The sequence below is a fragment of the Fringilla coelebs genome (assembly GCF_963513975.1).
Source record: "Fringilla coelebs genome assembly, chromosome: 9".
In the NCBI taxonomy this organism is placed as follows: Eukaryota; Metazoa; Chordata; class Aves; order Passeriformes; family Fringillidae; genus Fringilla; species Fringilla coelebs.
Genome location: NC_140067.1, coordinates 27,484,964 through 27,508,943, shown reverse-complemented (window position 1 = coordinate 27,508,943; position 23,980 = coordinate 27,484,964). Strand labels below are relative to the sequence as shown.

General features: G+C 44.5%; 1 protein-coding gene across 7 annotated transcripts in view; it reads right to left on the bottom strand.

Moving 5' to 3' along the window:
• Positions 1-23,980, bottom strand: part of RASAL2 (RAS protein activator like 2) — a 163,515-nt gene that overhangs the window by 70,174 nt on the left and 69,361 nt on the right. For all 7 annotated transcript variants that reach the window (XM_084211711.1, XM_084211712.1, XM_084211713.1 and 4 more), the window contains exons 2-3: positions 12,075-12,202; positions 4,028-4,151 (exon numbers count right to left, since the gene is read on the bottom strand). In XM_084211711.1, coding sequence (XP_084067837.1) covers positions 4,028-4,151; positions 12,075-12,202 — 252 coding nt within the window. The remainder of the gene's footprint in view (positions 1-4,027; positions 4,152-12,074; positions 12,203-23,980) is intronic.

Sequence of the window (23,980 nt, the reverse complement as noted above, 5' to 3'; positions counted from 1 at the left end):
AACAGCCTTTTCTTTTCTTCTTGGATGATTTCACCTCCAAATATAAAAATATTTATTTGCATCACTGCTAGCCTTTCCAAGCATCAGAGAATCTCAAAAACTCTCACTTTGATGATGCTCTTTCCTAATACTTCAAAATTTAAAAAAACAACAGCAACAAAACCAGACCCCAAAGCCTTTCCTCGCTTTCAATTCCTCCTGATATTTTTACATATGCAGGAAAAAAACCCCAAAACCCTCTTATTAATGCCACAAAGCTACCAGAATCCAAACTTTTGCTGCGTAGTCTCCTTAACAACTCTCATTTAGAGTGAGCAGGTGGCAAGAAGGAAGCAGAGCAAGAGAGAAGACAATTATTTTGGGAAAGGAAGTGATAACTGCTACTAGCCTGTCAAACAGCATGAATGGTGGAAATCTGAATCATGCTTTTACTGTATGAATGGGCTAATTCCAACACACTGTTATAAACAATGATCCTCTAAAAGGATGTAATCTCCCCAACAGGAAAAAATACACCTGTTAGAAAAAGAGCAGGAGCTGAAGCAGAAATCAGGCAAAACAGAGATGGGCCAGCTTGAGTTCCTCTTCCTGTGACATTTAGGTGCTGGTCTCCAGGGCCTGCATCACACTTTGTAACAAAACTACCCCACTGCAAATAACACTTGAAAGAAGGTTAGAGGCTGTCAAGCTGCAGTTAGGAAGAAATTACAGCTCCATTTTTAGCTTTCTTGAATGGAGGCTCCTCTGAGTAAGTGCTGCCAAGATGAAATCCTAGCAAGCAAATGACATATTTAGAGTGTGCCTGTTCACTCACAGAGGTATTACTACAATGATAGGCATTATGCACCAAGGAAATTTCAGGGCATATATTTAAGGGATGGCTTGCTGACACAACTTAGTGTACAGTGTATCTTCCAGACAGGAATTAAAAATCTCAGCATTAGCAACAACCTGCAAGCAGGGGGCAAGCTGCTAAGCTAGCAGCAGATGCTGAGTGCCTCTGGAGTTAGAGTTTTTAAATGATCTTATTAGTTGTCAGTGTTTAAACAAGTCACTTTCTATCTTGTGCTTTTTTTTTCCTGTGCTGCCCCTCCAGTCCTCGTTTGAGGGTGACCACAGTGGTTTCTGCCTGCTCAGAAGGGATGGCTCAGCTGCTCCTCTGGCAGCTGCTGAACCATCACAAATTACAGCTTGCTGTACAGAAGTATGTGGAAATTGGTGTCTATCTTAGTACAAGGGACTGTAACCACAGTGGTGCAGCAGCTGCCTCCCAAACAGCTGAGCCAACCCTGCAGCAAGGGGGGAGAATGGAAGAGGCTGAGAGAATGACTTCAGCAGCCCTTGGGTGAAACACACTTGACTTAGTGCTGAACTTTGGGGAGCTGCACATCTCTTGCTCCCATTTCTCAGATGTAACGTGGGTAGTTTGTCTCCCACACACTTCCTAGGAATGTGCTACACGGATGTGTGCATAATTCTGTAAAGAATGCCACAGAAATCTGCAGAATGGGTGCTACAGCTGATGATGCAAAGCCCTTGAATAACACACACTGTTCCACTTGCTCCATTAACAAAAAGATTCTCATATAAGTTATAACTTTATCGCTACCAATGAAAAAGAACCCTATCACCTTATCCCTCCTTTTTGATTTTTAATAAATAAATCTATTAATTAGTAAATCACAAGAGAGCAAATGCCTTCACCTCTGCACTAGAGCCAATCCTAAGGAGCTCTTCTGCAGGGAGTAATTTCAGATATCACTGTCAGATGCATGGCCTGCAGTTACCACGTTATCCACATGCTTCCCTGGGACAAGCTTGATATTCTTATCAGCTCTGCATAGCAATTTCTCTACCAGATACTGTAGCTGCCTCTGCTGTGCCTTTCAGCTTTTGGTGTCCATTCCAAAGCTATTTTAGTGCAGTTGTTATCTGTACTGCTTGTGATAGGTCCTGGCTGCCACCATCTGCTTCTTTCTCTGTATAAAGATGTGCAATGGTTCCCTTCACTAATGTGTTCTCTGGCTCAGCATCTTGACATAAAGCTATTCCCCCTGCTTGCTATCAACCCACTTTTTTCATTAGCAGGAATTCTGTAATCATGACAAGAGACATTTTTAACCTGGATGTGAGAACAAGGGAACTACCTAGGGCGCTGCAATCAGAGATTATATATGACCTTCCCCCCACTCTCATCCATACTCACAGAAAGGGCATTGCTTAATTCTTCCCTTCCCATTGCATGCCCAGTTCCTTTACCCACACACTCTGTGACATCTGTATTCACTACAGCTGTAGCTCTCTCATGTATCTTGTACTTTTAATATATTCTTGTCAGGCATATATCAAATCACACACTACAAGATGCCACTTACATCTAAACCTGAAGCAAGATACACAGCAAGGCAGATACCAAATAGCAGAGTCATCCATTCTCTGTGGCCTTCAAGGAAAATCAAGAATGTTACAAGGTTCCATATAAAAACATAACACTGGCATTTCCAGCTACTGAGATGCTCAGAGAAGTCTAGAAAATCCACTCATTTTTGTACAGGGTATAGAAGAAGAAGGTATTTAAATTTTAGATTTTTAAAGGTCTTTCTGGCTTCTGAAGCTATAAATAATATTCAGAGGCCAGTGCAGACTGGCTGCAATAGAATTCTTTATTCACCTCACTAACCATATACCTGGAGAAAGTATTTTGCCTACAACACTATGTAAAGATGATTAACACCAGGTTTAGTTCCAGACAAGAATGAACATTTATTCATATGGCAAAACAAAATGAACATTTAGAGGTGCATTTGAAACTCCACAAATAAATCCAATCAGGGCTCTTTTCATGTCGCTCATCTCAAAGTATTTTGGTATTTTGCAGTTTTTCCTCCTAAATCCCCAACTTTGCCCTGTTTATTTTCAGACTTCATAATCTAAGAAATAAAAAAAAGAACCTTATCTGCCTTCCTCAAATAAGGAAGAGTTAAACAGTGCTATTGACCAGTACAAATAAATAAGCAATATAGTTCAATGTGTTAATTAACTATCTACAAGGGTGGGATTCTCCTAACTTGTGTGCAATATACTCACAAAATAAAATACTTAGTAAAAAAAATAACCAGCTGAGGCTGTGGAATGAAAAATACCTTATCTGCTCTTTACCTTGGATAGCAGCTATCAAGGCTGCTTTACTGTTTACAGATCCATGTTTATTCCTCATAGCTCACTCTCCCAGGAGTGACATTTTTCACAGCTGACCTAGGGAAGAACTGCTCCTAAGTCTCACCAGCCTAGGGAAAGGAAAGCTTCTTGCATAGGCTGGGAAGAGAAAGAAGAGCTCATTTCAAGTGTGGGGTTGCTGCCTCTTCCTTCTTTTCTGGGAAGAGCTGGAATGGTGCTCTTTATGCAGCCACAGGTGGGGTGGAAAACAGGGGGAAAACATGGACTTGGGGAACCACTGCAACTTTGTCTGCCATTTTTAAAACTTATCTTTTCTTTTGCTTTGCCTAAATTTCAACATGTATAATTACAGCAACCAGCAGGCAGGTGGTTGCTTCTTTTAGGAACAGCATCCTGAACAGGCATGAGGTAAGCTAGAGAAAAACCTGTTACTGAGTGCTTGTTGTGAAAATATGAAGCCAAGGAAATTCCAGAGGTGAGGTAAAACATATCCAGCTACCAGTTCTAAACCAGCAGGAACCACTTAGAGCCATCCACAAGAGCTGCATTCCCACTGACCCGCATCCAACAGCTCTCACCTCTAAATCCCAGGGCTGCCTAGTGAGTTTAAAAACACACCTACAAAGCTCCCCATGTGCCAGCATCCCATAACCATCTCCCTGATGTGTGGATAAATCCTGGCGCTTGGCAGTCGCTTTGCTGGAGGCGTTTACCCACAACGCCTGGGCTGCGCGACCTCCGCACGCCGCGGTGGTACCCACCCAGCCGGGCTGCTCCGGCAGGGCGCTGCCCTCCGAGAGCTCGCAGCTCCTCTAATCTATGCATTTCTGTCTTTCAGTGGTTCTCTTACCTAGTTGGGCGGCCCCCTCTGCCGGGTACTCGGGGAACTGGCCCTCGGAGGGGACGCTGACCGTGCGGCGCAGGCAGCGCCCGCGGGAGGCATCCTGCGGCTCCGGGATCCCCTCTGCAGGCACCTGCGGAGAAACCATGCCACAGCTGTTAGCTCGGCACCCGGCCACCCTGTTCGTGTGCCATCTTGACAGGGGACTGGCACTCCAAGATTTTCTGAAAAATCCTCCATGCCCAGGATTTCTTCTCCTGGGAAGCTGAAAAGCCTCAGAGAGGAATGAAAACAAGAATTGTCTGATTGCTTCTGCTGTGTTTTGCTGCTTTGGAATGTGGTCTGGAGATTGTTTAGCCAACAGGTGGTTGGTTGATGGGTTTCATGTGAATTGTTTTCATTTAATGACCAATCACAGCCAGCTGTGTTGGGACTCTGGAAGCAGTCACAAGTTTTCATTATCATTCTTTTATAACCTTCTGTTTGTATCCCTTCTTTAGTATAGTATTCTTTAATATAATATAAGTACATAAAATAACAAATTAGCCTTCTAAGAACATAGAGTTAAACTCTCAATTCCTCCTTCATCCAGGGAACCCTGAAAACACCACAGGGGACGTCATTTTCTCCTCATCTGCTAATAGCTCTTGGGTGGCATTTGTGGCAGTAACACAAAATTCCAGAGGCTCCCCGGGAAAGCATGGCAGCAGTGAAGGGCACGCTCAGCCCAGCAAGGGCCACGAGCAGGTGCCAGCATCCTCTGACCCCTCACCAAAGCACTCCTGCCTTTCTAAACTGCTTCCCCAGTGCCAGACCATGGCTGCTTCCATGCTGGCAAACTCAGGCAGAGGCTGCTGCTTTTTCTCAAAGCTTTGCTCCAGGCAAAACTTGGAGAAAGCAAAACTTGTGACAGCTACCTGGTGCCCACAGGCGCTGCACAGACACTCCCAGGCTGCAGAGAGCCCGAGCAGCCCGCTCATGGCTACGGCCCAGCAGGTCCTGCCATGCTCAGGTGGTAACTGAGCTCAGCATTGGTGAATTTGGGGTTCACCACCATTGGTGGGTCTGTGGCTGCTCCAGCCCAGAGAGACCTGCAGCCACCTGCAGCACGCAGGCAATGGCACCGCTCGGTACTGGCCACCACAAACTCTGTCGGTGGCCACCACACCTTCTTGTTCTTTTGGTGCCTGTTACCACCTCTGGAACCTGTGGCTGGGCAGGGCTCCCCTGAACCTTCCACAGCTGGAAGGAACCTCAGGGATGAGGGAGATTCAGCACATCTCAGTGTACTTTGGTTTGGTTTTGTTTGGTTCCAGCAGTACAACTGCAGTACATGTAGCATGGCAGTTTCTTTTCCTGTGGCTACGTAACACACAGCTGGCACCTAAAGAAATAGAAGCCCCTGCCTATTTCCTGTGCTGCTTCTCCTTTCATATCTTCCATCAACTCTGAAAAATGAGTATTAATAGCAAACAAAAAGCTATCATTCATTTGCACTGAAGGTTGTAAAAGATCTCAGAGATACGGCATTTTTTTTAGTAACAGGCTGCACACTACAATGGCTCTCAAAACTAGCATTTCCTGATTTCTAAGCACTTAACATTCTCTTAAGGTCATTTTTAAATGCTATTTGTTACTATCCTGATTTATTTGTCTCCTTCAAACAGTGCCCATTTTTCAAAACAAGTTTCCCAAACCCCTGGTGCTTATTCTGATCAGACTACTGTCTTCTCTGGTGATTTTTACAGCTGTATAAGCTCTTGTGCAAAAGCACATTGGTAAGTTAAACAGAGACTAATTTTGTTAGTTTATGCCACATTTGTTCAATCAAACTCACATATTAAATTTTTGGTTCTCATCTGGAAGCTCCATTTAGTCTTACTCCCTTCTAAACACTCTCCTGATCCTCTGCATCTCCTGATTTCCTTCCGAGAATCTTTTGGTGGGATGCTGTGAGCCAGATTTCCAGCTCAGCTATAACCAGTCACAGCCCACAGCTGCTTCAGCAGCCCTTGAAGCCCTGACACACTGAACTCACTGCACTACACCCACCTGCCTCCTCTAGACCAATACAGCTACTGCAGCACTGATTTCCCCACCAAAGGAACTCAAAAAGATCTCCTTAAGTCTGACTTGAAAATGCTTTGTTATTTACAGTAAAACTTCTCCAAAACCATAGTCTCAATTTATGCTGACAAAAAGAACTAACTCCAAGACTGCAGGACCTGTATTTATTGCTCAGCATGAGACCAGCCTGCTCTAAAAAAATACAGATTTGTGAACATGTAAAATGAGCTTGGTCAGGCAGCTCTGCATCCCTTGGGACTGGGCACTTTTCAAACAGTTCTATAAAGGGTTCTGTGCTCAGACAATGGATTCATGGATGGGGAGGCACCAAAACACAAGGAACTGCACAAATAAATACCATGTGAAGACCAAGGGAGACATCTGCAACCTTCCTAATACTCCTGTAGCCCCCCCAGTCCAGCAGGCAGTTCAGCAAAGGATTGAAGGGAACGGCACAGCCTTGCAGAGTCAGGACTCTAATGGTGATTCAATCTTTCAGCTCTTTTTTTTTCCCCCATCCAGATTTATCATCTTCTTTCCCTGCTGAGACTTCACCAGCCTGGGAATTCTCTGACTCTGAGCTGACATGCTGAAGCTGCTGGTTCAGGACAGGGCTCTGAGCAGTGTTAACTCTGTGATAAAAAGCTACACAGGGACAGTCCAGATGCTGATCATTTTAGCAATCTTAATTTTGATCACAGGTCACGTTTCCATGACAAATTTCACAATTTAATGAGGATGGGTTCAGAGCTCAGACTCTAAATCCTTGAACAGCATCCCAGCTCACCTGCCAATGAACATGCTTTTTAAGTATAAAAAGTTTGTATTGGGGATTTCTAGCAGTTTGATGATGAGGGGATTTCAGAAGAAATAGGAGGAAGAGCTTTCCAAGCATTTAATGCCTCTTAAAGGCATACTAAGACAGGTTCTTTTTAAAAAAAAAAACAGATGAAAAAAAAGTCTTCATTGCAGATAAGATTTTTCCACATTGGAAAGAGTGGTTCAAGACAAACTTGAGAATTTGCAGACTCTTCTGATCTAACAATTGGGAAGTTTGGAATCATGTCAAAACCAGTTAAATAATGCATTTTAACTTTTACCTTCCTTCAGAAAGTTAGAAGCTAGCTAAAATTTTGACATGGAAATCCACTTTAAAAATGTTGACAGCAAACACTTCTCTGGGCTTCTGGAAATTAAATTTGCTTGGGAATTAAGGCAAATCTTATCTTATGGCTGGGTTCAGCCTTGACAAACTCTTATTTACAGGTGAAACATGTTTGCTGTAAAATCCCCAAGGTGACAAGTCCATTGAGGAGGGCAGTGAGATCTGGGAGCAGCTTCCCCTAGGGCCCCATGCAGCAGTGTTTGCTCCCTGGGATCACCACTGTCATACCACTACTGGTGTCAGTCACAGGAGATGGAAAGAAGGAAAATACCTCCCAGGTGTGCTGCTGCTGCTGGCTGCTGTCACCAGCACCAGTGAGCAGCAGATCCTGTCACAGTGCATGCAGGTCTTTGCTAGCCTTTGCCCTTGACTAAAACCACCTCTAAACCTGAGAAGAAAGATGAGGTTTGGGTGCAGGGAGGGGAAAAAGAAGAGTCTAACACAGTGAAAAGTGTTGTTCATCTTCATTTCCAAGCAAACACAAGACTAAAACATTCTGCAGGAGTACAGCCAAGCTGCTGACAAAGCCCAAGTGAAAAGCAGCCCAGAGCCAGGTGCAGCCATTTGTCACATGCCTCCAAGTGGAAGTGCTGTGCACAGGGTTGTGTCTGGAACCACTCTTCATGAACACTCATTCCCTTTCCCTGTTTCAAATGGCTCTGGTTTTGCAGACATGTCTTCTGTGCCCTCACAGACCCTCCCACCTGATGGAACAGGTTTCCCAGAGCAGATGAAAACATCTACACCTTCCTGACAGGGAAAACTCTTCCTTGTAGAAGAAATGCCTGATTTGTATGGGCATCAATCTAGGCCTGTTTTCCTTGTCTTGGAAAATGCTGTTAAATATTATCCCACTGTGTAATACCTGCACACCTCCTGTCACTCAGGACTCCTTATTTGCTAAGTTGTCTCCCATGTTCCTGCAGGAATTAATTTTCTTTCTACTTACCTTTTAGGCATTGAACTCTTCCTTTCATTAATAATTTTCATTCATTAATAATTTTCATTCTTCAGTCTCACCTATTCTCATTTTATAAAGTTGACAAGGTGTCAAGTAATTAATGTTTTTCTACACTACACAAGGTGATACTGCCAGACTATTTTTGTCTAAGTAATTACAGATATTTTTGGATCAAGTTGCACTTCAAAAGGACTCTGATTTTCAACCTACTCTTGCACAGCACAGAATTTCTCTTGCCTACACTCCATTCAAACTGCCTTGACAATAAATCTATAGTGGTGGGACACTATGAGAAATGAGTTTTCTCTAATACAATGTTTATTTCTGTAGTGTTCCCTTGGTCTTTAAAATCTGCAATTCATAATGCTGTATTTTAGCAGCACTAACTGAAAAAACCCCCAAATTTAGCATTATAACTGAAACAGTGGAGAATTCTTCCATTTACCTGTTTACATTTTGTATCTATTTTTCACTTTCTGGCTTGGACACACGTACCTGCGGAAGGATTTGACAAAGCAGTATAAACACACATTTCTGTTCCCTTCCAGACTCACACAGGCCAAGCTTCTTGGATTTCATTCCATGAAGTAACAAAGCAGATGGACAGAGAATAAAATGAGAGGTTTCAGACTTACACCTTTCAAGTTATGTCAGCCTTGTGATGATACAAGTGCTCCTGATGCCTTTCATGCTTTCCAGAGTCTGTTCTGCATTAGTAGGTAACTCTGAACTTCATATAAAGTGTTAGCAAGTTCTCCTCACAGTTTAGTCAGACAAAACAATCCTTTTCCAGCCCCAAAACCAAGGACATTGTTGCAGCCTCAGGCTCAAAATGTTTAAAGAACAGGGAATTGAGGAGAGCAGACTGGGAGGATAGGACTGCATAACCTGGAGCTGGAATTGGGCAATCAACCCCAATATGGAAATGGACCAAAACTTTAAAAAGTGTGAAAACTCAAGACCCATCTTGGGTGTAGCCTCAGCCAGGCTCTTGCACTACTCAAGGTGTATCCTTTGAAGGCCCTTTAATAAATCCCTACTTTATTCCTTTAACACTGCCCAGCCTCTGTCCCAGGCAGCCTCTCAAGGCATCTGTGACTCCCCCTGGGCTGCAAGGGCACTCTGCTCTTGCCATCTCCTCCTTCTTTCCCTGCACCCTGTCCCTCGCTGCTGAGTGTCCCTCTGTCCTGAACATGGTTTCTAAGATCCTCCTCAGCAGCCCAAAGGAATTCTGACCTACTCACTCTATCAGTAAGGACTGTGTTCAGAGCAGGAATCTCTCCTGCTCCTCTTGCCTGGTTTGAGTCAACAAAACACTTCCTCCAGCATCACCTTTCCAATAATTTTACTCTGAACATAATCTTTTTTTTTTTCTTAAAGTAACCTCCCTCTTCTTTGTTCACCTGTCTTTGCTTAGGCTCCCTGCACCAGTGGTCCAACCCAGGATCCTTTTATGATTCCCCTTGTACAGACTTTTCCATCACCATGCTCTTAACAAGCATCTCACCCCACTGCTGCCTTAGGCCTTTGTGCACTCCTGTTCCTAGATCACATTTCATAGAGCCTCTTTCAACTCTCAATGACTTGCCAAGAAAAATTTAACTGCATTGCCTCCCCTCCCCTTTCTCAGGAAGGCTGCAAAGGGATACTCCTAGTTCAGAAAAATTAGAAGAAAGTGTAAATCCAGAGTATCAGCCCTGTGTCTCTCTCCTGACTGGCAGCTCTGCATGTGGTGTTTCTGTAAGGGACTGTGTGTCCAGACTCAGAAGCCAGACTAAACCAACCTCTGATTTTCCTACTGAACACTCATGGCTCTGCAAGGAGTTCCCTTTTTCCTTTCATTTCACAGTAGCCACAAATTACTTGAAAATCAGAATGGCAAATCTGACTCCAGCTACAGGCTTCTGAAACAAATCCCATTATCAGCATGTGGAGTCACACCTGCACCAAAGGCATGTCTGCTTGGCCCATCTGCATGCAGCATTTCCCAAAATAAACAATTTCTCATTGTGGTAGCGCAGGAAGAGTCCTTTGACAGAACACTGCAAGAATTTACTGCTTGCTTTTTTGGGGGGTTATTGCTACATTTAAACCTCAGGCCCTCTATAGCCTGATACTGAATTTCCTCAGCTTCTGACAAAAACCTGTGTGTATTTAAACATAGAATATAATGATGTGATACTTTGGACTTCCCACATTTACTCCTCAGGATCTAGTCAAAAGACTCATCTTACTCCCAGCAAAATGCTTTCAGCTGTCTGTGGTAGGGGAAATAAGAACCCCCTAAGTGCATGATTACCACCTTCAGGTAACTATTTGTGATATGAGCCAGTGCTGTTTCAATTACATTTGTTAATGAGATGCATCCTTTTGGTCAAGCCATGCTGGAACAGCACTGTTTTAGAATGATTCTCACATCTCCTTAAGTTTCTTCAGTGCATACTTCAATTCCTCAGGTGTCAGTCCTGTCAGACTAGAAAAGGAATTACATAGTAAACAAATACCATTAAATGGGCCTTCCATTTTGCCTGCTTTTGATCACCTCTCCCACACATCAGCATTAATGCTGTTCCCTTCTAATAACTCAAGTCCTTCTCTAAACCATTTCCTCCCACTCTCCCTATGCAAGGCAATATTTCATTGCAAATAAACCTGAGCACAGCTCACTAATATTTTGTTCCACACCAGAAACAGGTCTCACTCAGGCTGTAACAGCCATATACAGAAGCTTCAAAAGAATCAAGAAAAACCACAAAAACTGGGGTCATCGCCAAATATAGGAAACTATGGCATTAGACTAAAACTCATGGATAAAAAGCCTTCACTTTTCCCTACCCTTTATGCCTGCACTACCCTAAAGAGGCACCTGTGGTGGTTTTAACCACCATTAAAGGAGTAGGAACACAGGAAGACACAGAGCAGACAAACACAGGCTGCAGAACTCCAGGAGGGACTTTGCACTTTGGCTGCTGTCACCTCTTCTGTGCCACCAGCATCTGGGCCAGCTGGATTACAACTGTGTGCACCACCCCATTCACACACAGGATAGCTTAGCTCCCCTTTTCAGAGAATGGGAAGGGGTTGGAAGGGACCTTACAGATCACCCAGTCCCAACCCCCTGCCATTGGCAGGGACACCTTCCACTAAAAGAGGTTGCTCAAGGCCTTATCCAACCTGGCCTTGAACACCTATAAGGATGGGGCATCTACAACATCCCTGGGCAACCTGTTCCAGTGTCTCATCCCTCTAGCAGTAAAGAATTTCTTTTTAAACTCCCTTTTCCTCCTCACACACATTTCAAAGGATTCCTGAGTGAAATAAAGGGGTGATGAAGAAAGCTGCCTTTTTCTTTTACTGATAAAGGCTGATGCCTTGTGAAGGCTGACCCAGAGCAGAGACTAGACAGAGCCAAAGAATAAAGTAGGGATTTATTAAGAGGCCTCAATGGATCCACCTTGGGCAGCACAACCCAAAATGGCCACAAAATGGATGACCAGCCACAGGTCGCCCATTTAAACATATAAAACTTTTATAAGTTTTGGTCCATTTGCATATTGGAGATAATTGTCCAATTACAGCTTTGGCCCATGAAGCCTCATCCATCTTGTTTTTCTCTCTTCAGTCCGTGTTGTTTGTGCTCTTGGGCCTGAGATTTGGATCATTTGTCCTTGGTCCCCAGATAGAGAAGGAATTGTTTTGTCTCCTGCTCTGTGCAGAGAGCTCACCATCCCATAATATGAAGCCCAGACCCACACGCTAAAGCAGCACAGAATCTGAAAAACATAACAGCTCAAACCTGAGGCATCATTTCCCCCCTGTTCCCAAAGGGCAGCCACTGAGGCACCCATGTGAGCTTGTCTCACCTCCTTCTCCCTGTTGAGCAGCACCAGCTGGCTGTCTGTCAGGATGCAGTATTTCCTCTCCCATGTTGTCATCTCGGTGTAGGGGGACTGGCCACAGGACAGTCTGTGGGTGGGTGGTCCTTTCACATCTGGGAACACAAAACCACCACCTTGTTAGCACGTGGCATTAACACCTTCTTTGCTTTCACAGCTCTGCAGTGAGATCTGAACCAAAACTGCACTCTGTGCTGAGTGGGGCCAGTTTCAGCATTTTAAAAGCTGAAATGGGAATCCTGGGAAGCACCCATGTGCTGCTAATATTTATTTACTTATATCATGATTTACAAAAATGGCAATACCAGGGATGAATATGAATGTCTTTGTCAAAGGCTGAAATATATTGAAAACACCAAGAGCTCTTATGAAAACTTAATCTTCCTTCCACTCCCTTCTCAAAACCATGGTTCAAAGGAGTACAGCCCCGAATGTACTCTAAATCTTAATAAAATGGATTATTTGAGACTAAGGATGGAGAGATATAGGAAGGAAGACAGGGATCAAGGAAGGCAGGACTGAAGAAGGGAAGGCAAAATTCAAAGGGATGAGCATTTAATCGAGAAGGGCTTACTGGCACCTTTTGGTGGGGAACCTACTTGATGAAATTGTGCATTTTCATTTAGCCACAGACACTAAATTCATACTTGAAAAAAACCTGAAACAACCCCCCCAAAAACAACAACCAAACCATAACCCAGCTTGTTTGGTTCCCAATCCTGATCTATTAAAATTTATTTTAAAATCAATTTCCCATAAGTTTCTCATGATTGAGCTGCATTTGACATTGTTCCTGTCACTACTAACAAGGTCCCTTCCAACCCAAACCCTTCTAGGGTTCTGTGATTCATCTCTTCACAAAGTTTTGATATCAAGTTCTGATTGTTTTATAAGATTAAGCTTCATTTTTATCTCACACACTAGTTTTACGCAATTTACTTGCAATGATCTAAAAATCATTCTTTCTCTAGACACTGTAGATCCCTCAAGACCCAAGGGTCTAAAACAGACACTGCAAAAATCAAGGGACTTCCTGCACAGGGGTCCAGGACCTCCTTTAACTGTTTCAGGAGCAAAGGGAGCGTTCAAACCCGAAATGTTTGGCAGCACTACCTGCCTTTTAGCACACCCAGGAGCACGCACAGAGAGAACACAGCTGCTTCTCGTAGCTTCTCCCCAGCATCACCACTAGAGGCCAGCGAATCCTCAATCACCCAGTGCCTTCCAGGGACAGGCAGCCCAAAGGCCAGCGTTAAACCTGGCCTAAAGGACCTCTCCAACTCACTTCCCTCCTTGCAGAACCTGCTCGTGCCCCCTCTTTATCAAAAAGGCTGCAGCATCTTCATGCTCTCTTCCTGCAGCTTTGCCTCTGCACTGCCAGGGATGTGTCAGACTTGGAAGATGCTTTTCAGTGCCTTGTTCAACCTCATACTGCATCAGGATTTTTGTGATCATTCAGGAAAGTGATTGGAACAGGCAACCTTTAAGCAAGAAAAAGGAGAGGGCTGCATGCTCCTGCTGCTCTGAATAACAAAGGGCACCTTTATGCCCTTAATACCAGGTAAAATAATTCAGGCAAGAAGCTGAGATGCAGAATCAGATGACACACTGTTACTTCTGATACCACTCAGTTTGTGAGAGTGACAAGGAAGGCTGTGTGTCCCAAAATTGTCCAAAATTCTATTTAAGCATAAAGATAATGAAGGGAAACCACCATAAGCTCTGTGAAGCAAAAGCGCATTTGTGCAAACTCCTGGAGCACAACAGTCTCTCCCACAAGTTATGTATTAGTCCATTTTAGAGACATGAACCCTCCAGGTAGATTTCTGGCATAACTGCAACTCACATTTATCATGGTGTCCAACCAAAAACCAAACCACATGTAAAATAAAACCACTGCTGCTCCTGCTTTGACCTTGGCTTCCCAAGCACCATGAGCCCTACCCCTGTCTAAGCATGACAAACCTGACAGAGAGTAGAGGAGAAGGATGAAGCCATGAGCTCCTGGTGTAAGAGTGCAACAGAAATGGGAAGATGAGAGCTCTGGGGATCTGGTCTCCTGGGTAAGGAAAGCATGTGATAAATCAGCAGGGGGAGAAAAGGATGAATACGTGCGTGCCCTGTCCTGCTGATGTGGGTAGGCTGGCAGTGAGAGTGCCTCCAGCTGCTGCACTGAGCACTAACCAAGGAAGCTGCATTTGGAACTGCTGGTAAACTTTCTGATGGCAAAAGAAAACCCTCCTGGGCTGTCAGCTCCAACGCAGAATTTGCAGTCACGACTTGCCCAGCCCCAAAAGATCTTTGTGTTATAATTTCTTCTAACTACAGGCCTTGGCAGGATACCATCCAACTGATCCATGGGCTGCACAAAGGAATTAAAGAACAGAACGATTTCTTCCACTGCAATAACAACTCCAGGACTTAAATGAGTCATCAGGCACTGTGAGCCAGCCATGGCTCTGTTGCCAAGTGGGTTGGCTACGTCAGAACAGCTTTCCACAGGCTGCTGGCAGAGTGACATGCCATGCCATGTCTGGAGCTGTCAGTCAGCCCTGGAGAACACCACAGTGGGACCATTTTGTGTGTGCATTGGGGTCCTTTTGAACACAAGTCAGGGCACAGCCCAGCACCCCTGCAAGGCTCTCTTCAGCAAGCTGGTTTTCCAGAGCATGGGACACCATAACTGCAGTGTGATGCTGTGAGCACGTTGCAAACTCCACAGATGTGGAACGCGCGTTCCCAGAAAACTCACAGCAACAAAGACCCCAGCGTAGCTTTGGTGCCTCAGTCCCACCTATTTAAATTATTTCTCAGCTCACCCTCCTGCATGGCTGATATCTTTGGAGCCTCTCACAACAGCTGTGACTTCAAAATTTATTCTGAAGTATGTTACCAGTTTAGACAGAAGACTCTTTGGGACTTTGCACAGTATCACATGCACGCTTGGTCGCCTCACAAACCCTGTTCTGCTTTCTGGTGCTCTTCATCTTCGGTTTTCCTTTTACATTCTTGGCTCCAGCTTTTCACGTGAATGTAATAAAACCCACCAACCTCTTCCACTAAAGCCCCATAAAACTAATTAAGCACCATGCTTTGAATTGCTACAGAAGTGAATTGCAAGAGGTCCATGTGTAATGAGGAACACAAACTTTTGGGAAAGACTGCAGGTCAGGACTGTCCTTTTTAACTCTGTCAGCTCACACAGCAAGGCTTGAGCTTTGGAGATGAATGATCACTCACTGATGAATGCAATGATGACTGCTTCAGACAGGAGCTAGAGAAGAGATCAGGGAGGTGCATCTGAAAGCTCTGAGCTTGCAGATGTTAGATGTGGGATGGGCTCATGCAGCCACACACCTAAACAGGCAAGTTCTGGTGACAGAAGATTCCTCTTGGGTCTGATGCAATCCCTTCATTCTGCAGCACTACAATGAGGCATTCAAGTAAGCAGATCAAGTCTACACATAGGATTAAAGGTCAGGCCTTATGTGCCTTCAAATGCTAATATCAGTTAAGTAACAGCTTGGAAAAAATCCCCTTCTTGATACATCCCTGCCGCTGCCTCCTGCCACATCCGACATCGCTGAAGACTGGAAACTGTGTTGTTTTTCCTCAGGGCTCTGAAATGCCACTAGCCATGATATAAATATCCACAAAGCTCCCTTTCTTTCAGTCAGATGACAACTTGTACCTTATTATTCTTGAAGTACAGGGCTTATTTTTAAAGAAGGGGAAAAATAGAGGGGCAGTGATTCCATAATCACATATCAACAACAGAAGTGTTGAGTGGTGCAGAGTGAGGAAACGTGGAGAGCAGCAGCAGCCAGTGCCAAGCTAATCCCCACAGACAGGGAAAGACATCTCAGTAAAACTGATGGCAGTTTAGTTGTATTTATGGAGCAGAGCAGTCCTATCAGATGGGAACATTTCTGAAAGCTTCCATTGCAAACATGCAACAATTATTTTCCTTAAAATTCCAAATGTGTTCAGGATGGAGCGGAGTGTCCCTGCTTATTTTCCAAAAAGCAGGCAATGGGCAGAATCAGAAAATTATTTCCAAGAGATAATGGGTGATTCAGTGTCATTTAGTCCCCAACAGCTCTCCTACAACCAGAAAAGCAACATCTTTTCTCTCCTCAGAGCCAGTGAAAAGGACAGAATGACCAGAAACCAAGCCAACAAAACTACATTAAAGGCAAATTCATGCCTTCAGCCTCTGCCAAAAAGCACTCTCTACTTACCATCAATAAAAACACAGAAATAACCCTCCATCCCAGTGATGACAAGAGCACCCCTGGCACGCCTCAGAGCTCCTTTTTCTGAACTGCACTATTCCTATGGTGAAATCAAGGGCTAACTGAAGTACTTGCCAAATTTTCCTCCACTTTATTAGGGTTCGTATTCTGCTCCTAGTATTTCCAGCAAGGAGCTGCCAAGCAGCTGAATAACTAATGTGGTGGCCAAGTTTGTATGCTGGGAGGAATTTTTTTCCCCTGAAGAGAGATTAGTAGGAGCCCTAACACCTTTTGACAACAGGTCTGCTTGCCCAATGTCAATGTTTCCACAGTGTTTTATGTACTTACCATAGAGACAGGATGAGAGAAAAGCATTTTAGGTAAGTGCTGTCATCTGAAAGCTTGTCAGAACCCCAACCTACCCAGCTGTGCATGACCACACAGCCCAGTTTGAATAACCATCAGTTCCAACCCTGATAAAGCAGGCTGAAACAAGCCTTACTACTGACAGGAAGCTTCAAAGGTAAGTAAGAACTACAATTCCTTCCATGGATCTTCCACCATCTCAAAGCTCATGAAGGGATTCAAGGGAAAGATGCGGCAGAAAAGGAAATACACAGTGTCTCAACATGCTCCATACCCTCAAATCTTGGAACAAGGCAGGATTTCTGCAAAAGGAGTCCCTAATGGGAGTGAAAATAAGCAGCAACAGTGGCTCTGTGACACACAGCTGGGAGGGTATGTGCACCCCAGTTCAGACAGCTGTTGAAGGTGAAGATCTGCACAGGCACTGGAGCAATCCTGGCCCAGCTGCAAGAGGGGCAACCTCTCAACATCTGCACAGGGCAGAGGATGAGAGAGGTCAGCCAGTAAGGGGCTGCTAGGGAAAGCACAAGCAGGGCAACTTCTATTTTCTCTCATGCTGCTATACAGAGGTCTTGTTTGCATTTCTTATTTCTCCAACCAACTCCCAGCCATGTGCAATGGTTTCTGATCCAGCCAAGAGCAGAACAGTGCAGACAGACACTATCAAAAACAACTGCTCAAAGATCACGATGCCCAAATTCACTTGGAAGAGGAAAGGAGTCTCCTCCTCCAAGTTTGTACAGACAATCACCACACGGCCCCAACACAGAAAACACAATACTCATGGTATAACATTTGGAAAATTCAGCACATACTGTGTGGCAATGCAGAGACTGCCATGCTACAGAGAAAACACGATGCTCTCAGGGTTGATTAATTTTCTCTGAATCACAATGCACTTAGAAATACGACCTACACACATTAGAAACAACACCACTCATTTTGCCATTTTGTTTCAAAGCACAATGTGGGCTCCCTTTCTAGGAAACTTCCCATAGCTACTGTGAGATCCAGCAGGGCTCACTTGCCCCTCTAAATCACTCTGTGGCACAGCTCCATTTCAGCTAAGAGGTGCCTACATTTTCGTGGTCAGCAACAGATCCCTGGTGTAGCAGGTGGCATTTTAAGTGTAGAAAGTGTGAGCAGATCCTTTGGGATGAGAGGCATGCCATTCATGTAGGATGTTATTACAGAGGTAAGTATCTGGTGTGAATTCTTCCCGTTACATGTAACAGCCACGCTCAACAAAGTTCAGTCCACATGCAATGACCAGCCCTCAATTCAGCTGAATCCAGTTGCTCTCCTCCAGCAGCTGCAGGCAATGATAACCAAATTCTTAGATGGAAATCTAATATCCTGGGTAGGAGGTAGAGAAGGCTTAGTCAAACCATCAGGTTTCAGAGATCTCAGAAGCTCTCACGCCAACCGCTTACAGCCAAAACACTACCTGGAAAATCCATTCTGCACAGAATAAAGTCATAAAAGGTTTAAGTAGGTGAAAACAGTATTTTAGAAGCTGGCAGAAGCCATGACCAGTGCCATGACTTTCTCAGATTCCAATGCATTTGGCACTGTAACACACGTTCTCCACAAGACCTTTAATTTTTCTAGTATAGGTCAATCTTGCCAATCTAACCTATTAACTTTCCACTGCTCTTTTATTGAGTGGCAGTGATCAGACACAGTCTCAAGACTGATTTTCCAGTCTCCCAGTGAAGAATCTGATGAGCCACAGGGAGATTAAAGTAAAAACTGTTCAGTCAGGTGCAGTTTTCATGTCCCATATCCTCAAAGAAATGTGACTCTGGCAATTTTCATGCTTGTTGTGTGCGCTTCCATTTCCCTACCATCAGTATGTCAGCTCTGGGAGAAGGAATCTCTTAAAATTTAGAGATGGGAAGTCTGAAGGTGTCTGCTGTTCAGTGAGGTTTGAATGACTTTCCTCTGAATGAGGACTGTGTGTCTCTTCTGCTCTCAGCTAAAGGCATAGCTTTTCCCCAGCAGCTGCTGGGAAGCTTTGCTGAGATCTGTGATGGCCTGGGAGAAGAGTCACCTTGCTGCTCAGAATTTCTCACATGCAGCAGTCTCACCGCAACACCAAAGAGGAAAAATTAACCTTTAAAACACAAAGTGTGAGAATCAACATTTTGTCCACTACCAGAGCTGCCAGCCAGATTCCTAAATTTCCTACAGATTTTCTGCACTAAGAAAACACGTCAGGAGCAATTTTTAAGTGGGGAGGAATAAACCATCAGATGAGTGAATGCCTTAGCAGCCAAGGGCTGTCTCCTCTGCAACCAGCAGGAGACAAAATACAGAATGCTACTGTTCAACAAGCCTGGCATCTCCCAGCAGGACGGGATCTCTGGCTGACATCATTCCCACCCCTTCAATTCCTTCCCTAGGAGAGATCTGACTTGTTTGTGCAAGAGTCAGCCGGCGGCGAGCAAGGTACAGCAGCCTCCCTCCTGCAGCTGAGCTCCCAGACAGCTCTGCCAACTTCCCCTGGGCCCAAGTCCATACATCTGCCCTGTTCTTGCAACGTCACCACTGCGCCTATCTACAGCTCGGGAGATTTCACACCAGGGCTGAGACTATGGCAGAGATCAGCCAAGATTTCCCTTCTCACCTCCCCGTAACGCACGCAGTTCCAAACCCAAACCTTTCCCAAGGCCTGTGCTCACACATTTGCCACCCTCAGCCCCTGACATTTCCTCAAAGGCCTCAGTGTTCCCTGGTACCCGAGGGCTCTGCAGAAGCTCGAGAGCACAAATTCAGTTAGGCCACAACCATGCGAGCAGTTTTGCTGAGATTTTGTTTTCAAAAGGAAAAATTATGGAGCTGTTCCAAAAAAGAAACCGCAAGTCTTAAAATCTTACGACTAGTTTAGTGAGCAGATGCTGAGTGTGCCAACAGTCTCAAGCTTTCTTGCAAAGTCTTAGAAAATGAGAGCTAAGGAGCTAATGGCAGAGGCAAAAATTAGGCATAAAGCTCACAGGGTAATTCTGACTAGAAAGCAGAAAGTTGCACCAGCTTGCTGTCATCGAGCAGCTTCTTTGAGCTAAAGGTGTGGGAGCTCTTAATAGCAGTTTAAAGCTACCAATTAGCTTGAACACTACTGAGCTCCTCTAAGCTTCTTACTGGCTGCATAGCCGATTGCTAAACGTTAAACTTACAGAGGGTAACTGATCCTCGCCTTGCTCTCTGTCCCCGTCCTCCTGGGCTGTGCCCAGCCCGGTTCAGGGGACAAAGCGCGCAAGATGTGCCTGTCAGGAGACATCAGCACCTTCTCAGATGGATCAGTGCCAGCAGCTTCCAATCAGGCAATCACCGTGCGCTCGGTGGCTGAACAAGTGGAACCAGAAATCACAACCCAGCCGAGGTGGGGACCTTACAAAACACGCAGGTGCGCCCCGCGCTCGGCCCGGCCTCCCCGCGCGCCCGCCAACAAGGGGCTCTTTGTGCAGCCTCGTAAATCTCATGACATCACCACAACAGAAGCTGCTGTCCCTGTAAAAAACCAATTTGGTTCCCAGGATAACTAAGATTTCAAATAACCCGCAGTTGCTTGAAGCCATGGCTGTGACCCTTCCTTCAATACTCAAGCAGGTTTCCTTTCCTTCTTATTCAGGTCTCGTTCCCTGCCCAGGACCACTCATCTTTGCTCCTGAATATTAAGTACATTTTTCTCTCACAGTTAAATTCCCACTTGGCCTACAAAACACTTTGGAATCTCAAAACAGAAATGGTTATTACAAACCTGTAGAGAGGATTATAAAAGATTACATGTCCCTATTACATAGCTGCCAAGTTCTGAGAAGGTTCTCAAGTGACACTTCTCCCCAAAGCAAGGAGAGGCTTTCGTGAGAGGTTTAGAAAGCAGAAAATGGAGAATAGCACAAAAGTTAATTATTCGTGGGAGGAAAAAAAAGTCTGCAGTTTTTCTTCCTAATTTATGCATGGTCCTTTTCTTATCCAGCTCTATGCCCTTCACCTTGCTCTGTCCTCTGCAGTGCTTGCTCTCACCAACCCCTAATCTCCATCTCACAGCCTCTTCAGCACCAGGCATCCAGAGTGGGCTGTTCTCTCTTCATTCTTTATTTTTTGCAGCAGTGCAGGAAGAGGATAAAAGGAAAAAAAAAAAAAAACTGAACTTTAAAAGGACCTTGGCCCAAGGCAGCTGTGCAAAAAAACCTCCAACAAAACAATTTAAAAGCAAAAGCTGCTCAGTTCCTGCACAGATTTTTGGTGCACACACACAAAAATGTACCAGTGTACTTAGGGTCAAAATTAAAGATGTGTGGCACAAGCAGTGAACACAGCTTGGCACCAACACCAAAGTTCACAGACTGCTTTACCCCCACCCTTACCAAGAAGGCATCAGCCAGATGACATTCATCTGTTACAGACCACTTTCTAAAGAGCATGACCCTTCTGCTTTTTCCTGCCAAGGAGGGAGGTATGGGAAGGGCAAAGGTAGGGAAGCATTTCTGCAGAGACAAGAAGGAGCCACAGGAAGGGAGCAGTGATGAGATAGTGCCCACAACAAGCTCCAGATGAGCAACTGACAACCAAACAGGCTGTCTTTCCTTGCAGCCTGAACTACACCATGCAGGCTGTTTCTTTTAGAAGCTTTCACCTTTGGCTTTATTTCCAGAAAGAGGTATTTTCATTGTCACTGTGTCACCCTATAGACTTCATTTCTCAGAGCAATGGCAGATTGCTGAACTCCCCAGCTCTGAAACCCACCCTATGTTATCTCAAACCAACCCTCCCTGTGTGTGGTGGTGTTCATGACAAGAAAGAATAAGGGAAAAATAAAGAATAATATATTTTAAAAACCCCATGGAGATCTCACAGGATGCTTTAAACACTTGCTCACCCTGCCACCACTGCATAGCCAGTTACTGATGTACAATTTTAGCTATTTTCAGTCTGAATGTTTCTTGATGCCTGGGTAGACACACAAGCTATTAGGTGCTTCTTTTGGGTTTGGGTTTTTTCTTGCCACAACAGAATACAGGGGAAAGGGAAAAGAGGACTCGTGAGCACTGCTGATGCTGAGTTTATGTCCCTTGTCAAAGGGAGAGCTCACAGGACACTAAAATCTGCTGCAATAATGTGCATAGTTTTGCATATTTTGCAGGTCATTCAGGCATATAGGCTAAAGTTAGCTTTTGTATTTTAACTACTTAAAACAAATGACTAAGGGACGTCCTCAAGGGATTCAAATATCATGTATAAGAAGCCCTGCAGTACTCCCCCTGCTATTTAGACAGCTCCACTCTGCTTCCTTCTGGCATCTTCAAAATGTTTTCAGAAGAACCTGGAACCACCAGGTTGTTACACATAAATTGTTGATTTGACCTACTTAAAAGCAAAAGCACCAGAACGCTCCTCATTCCCTTTTCCTCATTAACATCTGAAAAGCCTTCCTGTATCTCAGTAAATCAACACTAATATTCAAAAGATGGGACTTTTTTCATCATTTAATGATAATGACACAAAACTTTAGAGAAAGGAGACTGGGTCTTAAAAAAGTGCAATGGGGATCCTGAGCCATATTTACATTTATGTAAAGAGATGTCTCGTGGCAAATAACCTGAATCCCACATCTAATGCAGTATGGCAATGACCTGTAGCACCTCTTTCATCAGCTCTACCCTTTAACCTTCAGTTAAAGGTTATGTGAGGTTGGTTTCCCTGTGTAATTTAGCCCAGCTACTGCAGCTGGTTTGGGGAGGGAAGCCAGCTCGGGGAGAAAATTCCCCTTTGGTTCAGCATAAGGAGGTCACCTCCAAGATGGTCAAAGCAGGACACTGAGCTGCAGGCTGGCACCAGGGCTGAGGAACCTCCTGACTCAGAGCTCTCCTCATTACCACACAGCAGCAGGACTGGCAAACCAAGCTTCATTTTGTTCCAAAATTTCAGAATACAGTGGGTGATTTCTTTCTTCTTGCTCACTCTGCATGATATTGGATTCCACCCAGAGAAGCTGGGTGGAAGTTTTAAAAACCAGGCTGGGCAGGCCTTGGAGCAATCCAGTCTAGAGGAAGATGTCCTTGCCCACGGCAGAGGGTTGGAAATGGAGGATCCTTAAAATCCCATCCCACCCCTTTGGGATTCTCTGCTGTGGAAACCAGCTGTGAAAAAAAGAGGCAACACAGGAAGAAGTAACAGTGCAAAGGCAGAGAACTGCAAGTGCTGAGCTAACCCTGTGCCAGGGCAAGGATGTTTCCTGCAGGCCAGCCTGGTCTGGACACTTTTGCCATGCTGAGCTCCAGGCTCCTGAGGTACCACCTGAACAGGTGGAGCAGGCTCCCCACGCTTTTGGCAAACCCCAAGCAGCATGATTAATGTGTCCTTTGAGGATGGGCTGGCTAATTAAAAGGATCTGGAGGTAGGGTGCAGTATTTCAGGTATTCTTCAGCTGGGTTTTCCCTCAACTTAATGTTTCCTTCTCCTTCCAGCAGCTTAGGCTGTGATGAATAAAGGCCACATCCTCGCCCCAAACACTTTCTTCTCCTGCTCTGTTCCTCAAAACTTGTAAAACATAAAGCTCATGAAGGCCAAACCTTTCGTTCTTCATTGCACTACTTTTTAGCTGATTTGTATTTTCAAGATGGATTTTTATATAAAAAAAATTATATTTTAAATTATATTTTAATTTATATTTACATGTCATGCCTAAGCACAAACATGCACTTGTCCCCAAATGCCCTCCCTTCTGAATGCTTTGCAAACTGACAGCACAAAGCCCCTAGGGCAAATCCAAACCCCCTTCTATCTCAAAGGGACTCCTCTCCAAAATCCTAGAAGGAGAACACTTAAACTCAGCAAGGATAAATAATAACCAGTGGAGAGAAAATGTCTGTCCTACAGCAATGCTAAAGAGAAATTTATAGGTCACAACCTTGCAGAAACAGGCCTGGTAACATCTAATTAGCAGTCCTGCTGAGCAATTGCATCTCATAACAGTAAACCCAACCAGACCAGGGGAAAGGGAGAGGGGAATTTTTATAGAAACACAATAATTACAATATTTTGAAGAGATTTGCTTTATGTTGCTGTTTTGTGGGGATCCCCTCCCCAGTAGGAATAACCAACCCACAAAAGTGAATTAATGAGTTTTTACTGAATTACATTTCACTCCTATTGGGAAACAATTTAGAAGGGCAGCACAGATTTTTAGTAATTATTTTCTTTTTAAATTGAAATGCTAAGAATTCTGTTTGCTGCCAGAAGATGGGTGGAGGAGCCAAGGAAAGTTCA